General features: G+C 39.0%; 1 protein-coding gene across 1 annotated transcript in view; it reads left to right on the top strand.

Moving 5' to 3' along the window:
* LSM11 (LSM11, U7 small nuclear RNA associated) overlaps positions 1-10,446 on the top strand; it is a 29,182-nt gene extending 18,736 nt beyond the window's left edge. Inside the window, exons 3-4 of the mRNA XM_048488136.1 lie at positions 1,738-1,821; positions 3,905-10,446. Of these exons, the coding sequence (XP_048344093.1) occupies positions 1,738-1,821; positions 3,905-4,294 (474 nt within the window). The 3' untranslated portion in view covers positions 4,295-10,446. The remainder of the gene's footprint in view (positions 1-1,737; positions 1,822-3,904) is intronic.
* Positions 10,447-12,679: the final 2,233 nt, after the last annotated feature.

Raw genomic sequence — 12,679 nt, 5'->3', positions numbered from 1 at the left:
TACTGAATCGGCAACTTAAAGATATCATTTATAACCTAATTTGCACGTGAAATTGTATTATTCAGCATATTTGTTGAATTTAAAAGTATAAATGTCTTTGTTTTCTATAGAAAAATGGCAAATATACCCAGTACTTAAGATGGACTTGCAAACAGCTGCATCCTATGCTGCTGTAGCACATGTAACTTAATTTTTGCTACCTGATAAGAAAAAATAAAACGTGAAGGTAGAAAATTTCACCAGTGATCAAAAGTAATGGTTTTATTTGGATAATAATGTTCTCACACAGTCACTGTTTATAGGACTTTTACTATGTTTGGGGTATCATGTTTTATAACATTGAAAACACTGAACTGTTTAACAGTATCTTACCATTAATCACATTGGTACCAATGGAAAGTGCTGTCAAGTTGCAGCCCATTTACTGAGCTCGTACCTTTTTCAAGGCAAGAGACAAATAGAGGTGGTTTGCCATTGCCGCTCTCTGCATAATCACTTTCTTGGGTGTCCCCTATTTAAGTACTAACCAGAGCCAACTCTTCTTAGCTTCTGAGATCTGACAAGATCAAGCTAGCCTGGGCCATCCAGGTTACGGTCAAACAATAATCATACTATGGTGTATATATCTACAGTGTACATAGTAATTATAATTATTGAATGCAGTAGATTCTATTATATAAAACTTTTTATACTGCATAATTTGAGTACAACCTTGTCTCAAAAAGCATTTCACTCATTTCAAAAGAAAATAACCTTTTCAGGTAACATAATTAATTGATCCTTCTTTCTTTTAAAAATATCTGCTGCAGTTTCCATACAGTAGCAACCCTGCCTTTGTTTGCTTTATAACCTTCAAGACAATTTCAAGATTTAAATTAGAGTTGTGCTGAAGTTTTGTGGATTTTTCTCTGCCTCCCTCCCCAAATGTGCACATTTGAAGAATAACCTTTTCTGATAAATACATTTCATGAAAACCTAAAGTATTTGTTGTTTGTCCAGATCCTGGACATTAATTGCCATTTCAATAGTGCTATTCATACCCCAAAGGGTTTGAAGCAGATTGCAGGGCACAGTTCTGGAAGGCAGTTATACATTTCCTGTGCTTGTCTGAGCTGAGCCTGATGGCCTAATTAAACGATATGTGGGGGTTTTCTGTATGGAGCTGCCAATATTTAAAAAAAAATTCACCGACATCTTAGGGTCCAATTAATATCAGGACCATAGGCTTTTAAACCTCCCCATACTGTTTTCCCATTCAAATAAAGCAGTGGTTCTCAACCTTCCTAATGCCGCGACCCTTTAATACAGTTCCTCATGTTGTGGTGACCCCCAACCCTAACATTTATCCATTTTACAGATGGAGAACACTGATGCAGAGAATCTTAGGTGACCCCTGTGAAAGGGTCGTTCGACCCCCAGGTTGAGAATTGCTGAAATAAAGGCATCATTTGTGTAACAGATTAAGGCATCCCGGGGAAAACTAGAAAAAGCCCTGTGCCCTCTCACCCTGGTAACTCAGTCTTAAGATAAAGTATTCCTGAATCAAAATATGAAACTGTTCTGTCCTCAGTTTTGTCATTACTTTTAGGGGGAACAGGAGTCAAATCACAAAAGCAAATGTATGATCTTGACCTATGTAATAAACAGTGTCTGATTCCTTATTGTTTCCCTCCTCTGGTTTGTGGATGTTTAATGTGTGAGTCTCAAATCATTCTGCTTCTACTTTCTTTGCTCCAGGCCCTGACAGATGTGGATGAGACATACCGAAAACCTGTTCTGGGCAGATCTTTTTACGTTGAGCCACAGTTGACTCTCACTAGAGTAAGTAGTCTTTCTCTGGCATGTTAGTTGACTGGTTCAAGTCCATTGGCATGTATAGTTCAAAAAATACCATAAAAAACTATTCTGCTGCTTTTAATGAAAATAGGGGATTTCAAACAGGGTATACGTTAATAATGTATTGCCAAGTATAGTGCTAGTGAGTTTTTACAATATTGGATAGTGTAGCAAAATGATAGTGCTTTCTGAGGAGAGAAAAGGACTTGTTATTCTTTGAGGAATTGCAATATCATTCCGTCTTAACAGTATGTCTTGAATTCAGCCTAGCTTCTTCCAGTAGTTTAATCTAGAGGTTCTAACTTTGGGGGATGGAGAGGGGGCAACATTTTTTTTTCCAAATCTCTAGCTGTCCACCCAGAATATAGAAACCAGTTTTCTGCCTACTCAGCCAGATCCTATTTGTGCTGTTCTTTGTTTGTGCTGTCCCAGTCAATATATTTTCAGCAAGGTTTGCAATTGAAACATAATTGACTGCCAGTCATTTCTGCATCCTGCGGCTGACACTGCAACAAGTAGTTCTGGACATTGTGCCATAGTATGACTTAAGCGGAGTGAACTTGGTTGTAAATTGATTAATACTGATGTCATTACTAAGCAAGTGTGTGTGTGTGTGTGTGTGTGTGTGTGTGTGTGTGTGTGTGTGTGTGTGTGTCTCTCTCTCTCTCTCTCTCTCTCAGCTTACTGTATATGTATGTCCGTGTGTAGGGCTGATCCCATTTTTTATTTACTGGTTTGTATATTTGATTCAACATTTTTTGTGGCTGCTTTTGAAATCCTATAATATCTATATTTACACTTAGAAATCATGCATTCTACTTTCAAAAAGTAATGCACAGTGAGCTCATCTGATTGTTGATGCAGTGGAGAGAGGGCATTAAAGGAAATCATCCTGTTCCCCTGCTTCCAGCAATACCTTTCTGTTGTAAATGCACTATAGGTTCCAAGTTTTGACTTCTCAATGGCCATTTTGTTTGAACCTGTTGATGCAGGATGCTTCCATGGCTGCATGTGTGAAATTATCCTTAGTTATTTATCTTAATGATGTAACTCTTTCAAGTCTTAAAAGGCCAGCTTAGTGGTCACTAAATTATGGATGCCCCTTCCAAAACCTGAACAACACTTAAACAAGTAACTTTTATTACAGTGTGAATAAAAAAATTTACTGAGCAACCCCAAAGTCAGGGTGAAACAAGAGGGAAGTCTCTTTAGTTTCTGGACTCTGACTCATAAACTGCAGGTAGATCTTGTAGGACCCTTGGTGAGGTCCTTCACAAACTCTGGGAAGCCTCTTTTCCTTGCAGTCATAGGAGAAAACTTTTAAATGGTGCAAAACAAAATCCCACACCAGAAGATGGCCAATTTTCTGCCATCTGTCCTTCTCTCTCTCCAGAGGCCTTTCTCATCTGGAAATTCTCCATTACCGCAGATGAAAAATGCTTCAGCTCCTTCCACCCCTCCTCTTTGGAGTTCTTGGTTTTCTTTACTATCTTGTTGCCAGGCAACCTCTGCCCCCCACTCTCCATACAAATCACCACCCTCTAGTGGACAGTGTTTCCAAAACAGGACTTGTTTTGTAGATGGAAACACATAACAAACCTTTTGATAATAATTTTTTACAAGATTTACAAATAATCACTGGATTTATTCATCATAATAGTATTACAATGTAAAGTTTATTTAATTCCTACAATTTGTTACTTACTGTAAAATCCATATGAGTATAATATAAATTAAATGTATCAGTTGTTTTAGCCTCTGGGCCAGAACAGTAGCAACACAGCTATGGTATTCATGCAGTACACTTACAATACATGAACTCAGAATAGTTATATAAATAAAAAGCAGAACTCAAAGACCCCTTTGACCATAAAATAAGTCATCTTCCTTACACAAAGACCTCATTATCTACGGCTGATCAGTCTACAATAAGTACTAATAATGTAACTGGTGTGCATTATGCCCATTCTGTGCTGCACCTTTTACTTTTGTTGATGATTTCATAGTGCAGAATGGCCCTAATGTGTTTCCTCTTTACCTTTCCCCTCTTTTGAATGTTTCTCTGCAGTTGTTTGACAAACTTAGGCTGCAGGAATCCCTGGTTAAGAAAGAAACTGACTCAAAGATGACTGCAGAGCTTCCAGGCCTTTCACATGACCCTAGGACACTTGGGCGGAAGGCCAGGCCAGGTCGAGGAAGATCAGAAGAGCACCGTGAATCACGGAAGCATTCAAGCAGAGAGCAGGCCCGGAGCTCTAGCTTGCCTCGAGCCTTTGGGAAGGAAGTTGATCTGCCTGGCAGAATCTTACATACAGAAGGGACAAGCGCAAGTGGCACACGAGGTCGATCACGGAAAAAGCGGAGACCCAGAGTGGATTACCAGCAAGTTTTCACACGACACATAAACCAGATTTTTATCCGAGGGGAGAATGTCTTGCTTGTTCACCTATCACATTGAGCGGACTGAGCCTGTTTAACCAATAGCATGAATTGCAGCAACAGCTGTGTGATAATGAGCAGTGTTATGAAACAGAGGCTATGAATGACATTTCTGTGTGCTCATTGAGAAGCTTTTTAAAGTGTTTACTAGAAGGGAGAATGAGAAACAGTCTTGTGAAACAGGAGCTCCTTGAACCAGGTGTGACACCCCAGGTCCTGCAGGACTCGTGGACCTTTCTGAATCGTGATGCCTGGATACGGGACAGCAATTGTGTATATTTTAAGTGTGTACCATGAAACTAGAGAAAGGTGCCAAACATTCTGGGTTTGCTAAGCAGCTACAAAAAAGAAGCCAGTTGGCTTCATTGCTAGAATGGTAGTAATCTAAAATTATGGGAAAGCATGTTTCAAAAATAAGGGAGTTAACGAAGTTGTGAAAAGGAGAAATGGCTTTAGGTTTTAGCTTGCTTGCATCTTGTCTCCCTCATCCCTTTCAATAGTGTGCACAGCTGGCCCCAAAGAGGCACTACAGCCTTGAGCTGCAGTACCTTCTTGTGTTGAAACTTGTCCTTGGAGCAAAAATGAATGGATGCAGAAGTGGGTTATCGTTGCATGGCAACATTCACTAGAAGAAGCCTCCATTTCATCTTTGTGTGTTTGTGTGTATGTGAACAAAATATAAGTTTTGCCTTTTCTTTGATACTATAACGCTTGTTCTTTTAACTCATGATTCCCTGCTTTTTCCCTGCACAACACCAGCGAACAATGAATGTAGCTAACACTGTAACTTCCCTACCTAGGGTTTGTCTCAGTGTATTAAAAGTTGGTTGAAACAATTTAGTCTCTTAAAGTTGCTCCTGTCCTTTTCTGTGGCAGAGAAATGTAATCTAAGTTGATGTGCATGTATTGCTGGAACTGTTTGCAAGAATGGGTGGTGTTCGTACTGGGCAGTGGTACATTGCTTTGAGATGCTAGTTCCTCAATATATAATGGCAGTCACAGATATTGCTACATTCGGTATTGAGAAGGTTGTTCCTGATGTCTTCTAGATTATCAGTGATATTTCTCCAATGGGGTTCTCCCTGAGAAGCATGTTTACGGCTACTGCAAAGCATGAATAGTGATTATTTAGAAAAATCAATTATTATTCTTCCTTATCAGGTAATCAGAAGAACTGTGTAAGATGTAAAAATGTTTATGTATAAACTGTTTGCCAAGAAAGATTTCATGGTGCTATTTAAGGTTGCCCTATGTTTACAATGTGTAGATATGTATGTATATATATATGGCATGTATATGGTGGTGTTCTGGTAGCTAGACTTTCCCTCAATATTTTACAATGCAAAGAATATTCACTAAAAGCAAAGGGCATTTTCAAGATCTTTGTATTATGGAGCTAATATACACCCTGGAATAACGTAGCAATCTTTTGGTCATAGAGGCTTTCCTCAGACACAAGGCAAATTAGAGAATTGTTACTGTTGGAGGAATCTTGGAATTAGATGCTGTCATCTGTCCAAATCCAGCTCAAGGAGGTAGAGATTGAACAATGAAGGAAAGAACTAGGGGAAGAAATGGAACTAAACTGGCAGTGAAAAAAACAAATGCCCATGTACATTAATATATTAAGTGTAGCCTCCTGACCTGACTTGTAGTCTCCCGTGTAATATTCAAGATATCTTTCTTGGACTGTATCTTCTGTTTATAAAAAGCAGGATTCTGATTTTTTTTCTTTGCTTTTTTCTCATTTTTTTAAACGAAAACAATTGGGCATAGCTTCTTATTCCTTGAGCAGCCTGTTTCTGCCTTTTCCAGATTTAAAATGTTCCAGTAACTTTGCTACGAAGACCATTCCTTGATTTTTTCTAAGAAGTACTGATGGGCAGATCTAAAGGATTTCATGTCTGTTCTGTTATTTCTTGACTTCTCAATTGTAGCGGTTGTTTCAACTGCACTTCTATTCAATCTAGCAGTGTTTGATTCTACAGCCCAAAGGATTTCCTTTATTTTTTTTTGGATAATAGATGTTTTTGATGATCTTTTCTTTTCCATTATTCCACTGCAAGGGTGAGTCATAAGTAATAATATAGTGGACCTTCTGTATACTTTGTATTATCACAGTCTGGTCTCCAGCTCCTCATGACTGAAAGCCAAATGATTTCGCATTTGACGAAGAGAAAATAAAATACTTTATAAGGTTTTACACTTTTGCTTCTGGAAGCTGAAGGTACTCTTTGATTTGATTTTCTGTACCAGTTTACTTTATGGATCTTTGCAGAGCATGCAGTCCATTTTCTGCATTCACAGCAAATATTTGTTTTCTGTAATATCTTATTTATGGTTCAAAGTGTGCACTACTATTGCCATTGTCTTCCAAAAACCTTTCCTGGAACTTGATCCAGCAATTATTTAAGTGCAAGAGTTTGTGAAGGCACTGGGTTCCTCTTCCTGTGTAAGCTTCCATTCATTTCCATGGAGGAATGGGATTAGCCTACATAAAGGAAGGAATCTGTAGATAGGAAAGTATGGATTGGATTCTACACATCAGCTCCGCTGGCATATTGCTTCTGCATAATGAGCCACCCTCCACAAGTGGTAGACACTGTTCTTTTGATAGGGAAGTTCTTGCACTAGCAGGGTACTCCTTGCATTAGAAGAACAAACTGTCATTAATTCATTAAGCTGAGTGGAGTGATCAGTCTCAGTCCCTTGTGTATGTCATAGGCCTCACAGGGCTAGAATGTCTCAGTTGACTGGTTGGTTGGTTTTTTTGCTCAAGTACCAAGCAATCAGTACCTTAAAACTGTCCTCTTTCAACTGCTCTTTTGAGGTAAACTGGCTGTTTACCACTTTCATACAATTCTTTGGCCCTTACTTTGTTGACATATGGTAAATCTGATATTTCTGCTATCACTGCAACATTTTTCTTTGCTTCTGTTATTAAATTTAACTATCATCATTCTTCCTGCTCATATCATTAATCCTTCTGATAATCCAGTGTCTTGTTTTTATGTATTATGTACTGTCACCAGGAAGAGATTTTCCTACCTTGAACTTTTGGTAGTATTTCATATTGACTGGTGTGTCTTCTGTTGTTAACTGAGACCAGTAATTCAAAGGTGCTAAGCTCAATTTCCAGTAGGTTGTTTTAAAATACTAAGGTTTCATCTTTCCCCCTCCTTTTCCCCTGCCCCCAACTTACTCAGGATACTTTTGCACAGAATCAAGATGTTACTTCTGTCTTGTCTGAGAGGAAAAGAAACAAAGACGGGTATTGTGGCATCTTAAAGACTAAAAGCTTGTGCCACAATAAATCTGTTAGTCTTTAATATGACATAAGGCTTCATTTTGTCATTTTGACAACAGATTAATGCCACTGCTATGCAGGAATTTGTCTTCTTTGGCTACTTCTTTTCCAAAACAGGAGTGTGAGATCAAAATAGTTGGTGTGAATGCCTAAATAATGACAACTTCAGTAGCAGTTAGGAGCTGAATTCAAGAACAAAGAAATCTGTGGCAGAAGATGCCAAGTAGAATAGCAATTGAAAGGATTTGCATCATAAACTAACCGTATTCTTCCAGGATTATTTCTGAGTTAATAATATTTAATATGGTTTATATGATCAAGTAACTTTTCTAATGGTTAGTTCTTGGTCTGACCTCAAAAACAGCAAAGTGAAAAATCCTGCTGAACAACCCTGCCTCATAGACATGGAATACTATGCAAAGTGATTTCTCCTTGTTCTCTGCTTTGTTCTGTTTGAATAAGAATTTGTGGAGAAATTTGTAAGATTCAAGATAACTGTCAGTGAGAGGGTTGATATTCAGTATCACTGAAGTCTCCACAGGGAGGTTGCTGAAAATCAGTTTGGGTGTACCATTTTATGTACATGGTTGGTGACATTCCTAGATGTTCTGTACCCACATTAACTCAGTTGTGTGCAGAATTTCCACATCAGCTGTGGGGCTGTATGCATACTTTCTAATACTATGACTACATGTGGAGTCTGATCACAAAGAAGAAGGTTTTGGCAGTCTCCTCATTGGGCCTGTAGTATCTTAAACTGACTTTTTAAACTCAGTCTGGCCAGGATCCTGGTCTGTGGTTTAAAAGGACCTGGTCTGTGGTTTAAAACTACATCCACCAGTGTGAAAGATAAAGCTTTGCCCTACCTTTTCCCTGCTGTGCAGTACTTGAAAATATTTTGTCAACAGTTAGTAGCCTTGTGACCATATAAAAATGGCTTTATGAGATGAATGTGAGAGGACTTTGAATTATTAGTATTCTGTATGGATTCCTTTAAAATGCTTGCTGGATCCGTGCCTGTCATTTTTGAAGTGTTGACTATAATTCATTATATCCATCTAATCTGATTCTATGAAAATATAATGATTTGTCTTGCTTTTAACCATTTTTGCCACAAAAAGCACTCAAAAGGGTGTGGTTACATTTTACCAGTGAATCTTACTTCCATAATATACTCTGTGCTGCTCACAGAGTAAGTTTGAAAATGACTGAAACATGTTTTAATTCTGTTCCCCAAATTTGCAAAGAAGGCCTATTGGGAATGAAGACGTCAAAAATCCAGCTTCTTTTCAGCACTTGGAATACACCAGTGCCTTGCTGAAGCTTGTTTAACTTCCTCAAAATGGATGAGAGAGGCCTACTTGAGTGGGGGAGTAATAGGGGTGGCTTGTCTCCTGATGTATACAAGCCTTTTTAGCTGTCTCCAAAAATGTTATTGCTCTCTGCTGACAGAGGTGAAAGCCTGTCACAGAAGGGAAAAAAATGGCTTATGATGTTCCTGGATAGCTGTTTTATTAACTTCACAACATGGAATAGTATGACTTAGCTGAGGAAAAATTAGTACACCTGAGACTCTCAGCCAGTCTTGTATTCGTTTAGAGTGAAAAGTAGTTTGATCAGGTTGTGTTAAAACATATCTAGCCTTTTTCTTCTCCTCTCTCAAAAGATTGGAGTTCTCCCTCAGGAAAAAATAGTTGAAAGCTGCCCAAGGCTTCTTTAGCAATTGCTTTTGATTTTCACTACTTCAGAGCAAAATGCAGCAGTATCCCCGTATCTTCCTCTTGATAGATCAATTTTAAGTTAAGAAACTGAGAAAAAAAATACTCCAACTTCCCTCTTGGCATTCTTAAGAATTTCTCTTGCTAACTCATGTGTTGCTGGTGCATTCATGAGCAGTATAATCATATTGGCTGGACAATGCCTGAAGCCATGTATATAAGCACTCTACTTGACAGATTGAAGCCTCTTTAATTGTTACAGTTTCCCCAATCGGATCTTGGGACTTGCAGTTTTGCAATAGTGGGTTGGATCCAGATTATTAGGTTAGATCTGAAAGTGCCCTTCTGCATGTAGAAGGACATTTTTGGATCCAGCCCCAGGGTTTGGATCTAACACAATACTGAAAAGTGCCTACCATGTTCAAACAGAACTAGAGTTCTTGGTATTCTTTGCCTGGAATCTATGAAGCTCAATATTGGTATTCATTTGTAGTATGTGTGTAGTCCTTGTTTCAGCTGCTGGGTCTCTTGGTCTTTGCCCAGCCTACTTTTCTCTGTTTTCTTGTGTGTAAAATGGAGAACATTTGCACTTTTTTTTAGAAGAGAAAAATATTTTTCAAAATTATGTACAATCAAGTATGTAGGCAAACAAGGGCCCAGCAAGAATACAATCCTGTTAAAATGTGTTTATGAACCAAAATCTGCTACTCTGTTGATACTCTGTTGATTATAAAAATAACACATTTAGCCCATAATGCTTGAACATCTTGAAGATCAGCACCAGGTATAATAATACAAACCATAGTATATTGGAAATATCAGCTTCAGCCTTTTTTGTATGTGTGTCAGAAATAAGGTCCTTGATGCTCTTGCCTCCTGTTGTACAGATATCAAGCATATAACAATACATGCAAGGCAAAGCCCTGCTGTTTATATTTTACCATTGTACTTGGGAACAAGATGATAAAATGAGCAGAACTATGAAAGTTGCTTCCAAATGTGTCTGTCTTCCTCTGTGTGTCATTTTCTAAGAAAGACTTGCTGCTATGAGCCTATTGATGAATGTGCAACATTTTTGCTTGATGGATGTAAAAAAGCTGTGTACAAAAGGTTGCAATCTCTATGGCAATAAATATATTGATGTAATGCTGGCTAAATTGAGAGTTATTTCTTGTGGGTCAAAGTTTTGCATTATCGGCAGCTCCTGTATTAGAAGAAGAGATTGGATCTACACTCCCCTTTCTCTCCTGTAAGGAGACTCAAAGGGACTTACAAACTCCTTTTCCCTTCCTTTCCCCCCAGCGGACACCTTGTGAGGTAGGTGAGGCTAAGAGAGTTCTGAAGAACTGTTACTAACCCAAGGTCACCCAGCAGATTTCATATGTAGCAGCAGGAAAACAAATCCAATTCACCAGATAAAACTTCCTGCTCATGTGGAGGAGTGCGGAATCAAAAGCGGTTCTCCAGATTAAAGTTCATCTGCTCTTAACAACCATACCATGCTGTCCTAGAGACTGGGATTAGGGGAACAGGGTGGCCTGCTAAGAGCAGTTTCTGATTTATAGCTCGCAAAGTGTCTAATTTCTGTTGTGTGGCTTAGCAGTTGCACAATGAGATTTAATAAGAATAAAGAAGCCAGGCTAGATCAGACCAGTGGGCCATCTAGACCATAGGTGTCAAACTCGCGGCCCTCCAGATGTTATGGACTACAGTTCCCATCATCCCCTGCCAGCATCATGCTGGCAGGGGATGATGGGAACTGTAGTCCATAACATCTGGAGGGCTGCGAGTTTGACACCTGTGATCTAGACCAATATCGTTTTTCACATAGAATCATTGAGTTGGAAGAAACCACAAGGAACATCAAGTCCAACCCCCTGCCATGCAGGAACACACAATCAAAGCATACCTGACAGTTGGCAGTCTGGCCTCTGTGTATAAACCTCCAAAGTAGGAAACTCCACCACACTCTGAGGCAACGTATTACACTGTCGAACAGCCCTTACTTTCAGAAAGTTCTTCCAAATATTTAGGTGGCTTCTTTTTTCCTGTGCCTTGAATCCATTACTTTGTTCTAGTCTCTGAGGCAACAGAAAACAAGCTTGCTCCCTTTTCAACATGACCGCTTCAAATATTTAAACATGTTATCATGTCACTCCTTAACCTTCTCCAGACTAAACATTCCCAGCTCCCTAAGCTTCTCCTCATGGATTCAAGACCTTTTACCATTTTGGTTGCCCTCCTCTGGACCTGTTCCAGCTTCTCAATATTCTTGAATTGTGGTGGCCAGAATTGGACACAGTATTCCAGGTGAAGTCTGGCCACTGCAGAGAAGTACTATTACACTATACTTTTGTTGGTGCAGCCCAGAATTGCATTGGTCATCTTGGCTACTGCATCACACTGCTGACTCATGTTCAGTCTGTGGTCTATTAAGACTCCCAGATCCCTTTCATATGTACTGTTGTCAAGCCAAATGTCACCCATCTTACATCTGCATTTCATGTTTCTGCCAAAGTGTAGTACCTTACATTTATTTCAGTTGAAATTTGTTTTGTTAATTTTGGTCCAGCTCTCTTATCTGTCCAGGTCATTTTGAATTATGACCCTGTCCTGTAGGCTTTTAGGACAAGGGTCCTAATCACATGTGGCAAATCAGGGTCCTAATCACATGTGGCCAACCAGGTACTCCAGGAATACCTCTCCCTGTTGCTGTCCCCCAGCACTGATATTCAGAGGATTGTTTATCTGCAGGTGAAGGTTCCACATGATTGTGGCAAGCAGCTATTGATGCACCTGTATGCCATGAATTTCTGTAATCTTTTAAAACCAACGGAAGTTGTGGCTATCACTACACATTGTGGCAAAACATTCCACCAGTTAATTAGCCTGAGTTAAGATGTACTTTCTTTTTGTATGTCAGGGGCCTACAAAATTACCTTCTTTGAGGGTGCCTGTCCTAGAATTATGAAGGAAGGAGGCAAAGTTGTCTCTTTTCCATGCATAGATTTATAAATCTCCATCATGTCTTCCCTTAGTTGTCACTTTCTCTTTCAAAAACCCCAAACGTCTTAGACTATCTTTAAAGGTTAGGTGCTGTAACTCCTTGATGAATTTGGTGGCCTGTTCCTGTACTTCCATGAACACTACAATATTCTTTTTATGTTACAGTGAACAAAATTGTACACAGAGTTCTTAATGCGACTTTTACCATTGACCTGTTTGAGCATGTAATACTTGCATTTTGGTTTCAATCTATTTCCAAAAAAGGTCTAGTGCAGAGACTGGCTTGTTCAGCATTACTACCACCTTTTCATGGAACTTTCTACCACGATCTTGAGCTCTTTTTTGGGAAAGCATCCATTGTTTGGTCCTTATC

This window comes from Sphaerodactylus townsendi, linkage group LG03, assembly GCF_021028975.2.
Source record: "Sphaerodactylus townsendi isolate TG3544 linkage group LG03, MPM_Stown_v2.3, whole genome shotgun sequence".
Lineage (NCBI taxonomy): Eukaryota > Metazoa > Chordata > Lepidosauria > Squamata > Sphaerodactylidae > Sphaerodactylus > Sphaerodactylus townsendi.
Note: the sequence above shows the minus strand (reverse complement) of the source record. Positions and strands in the feature narration are given on the sequence as shown.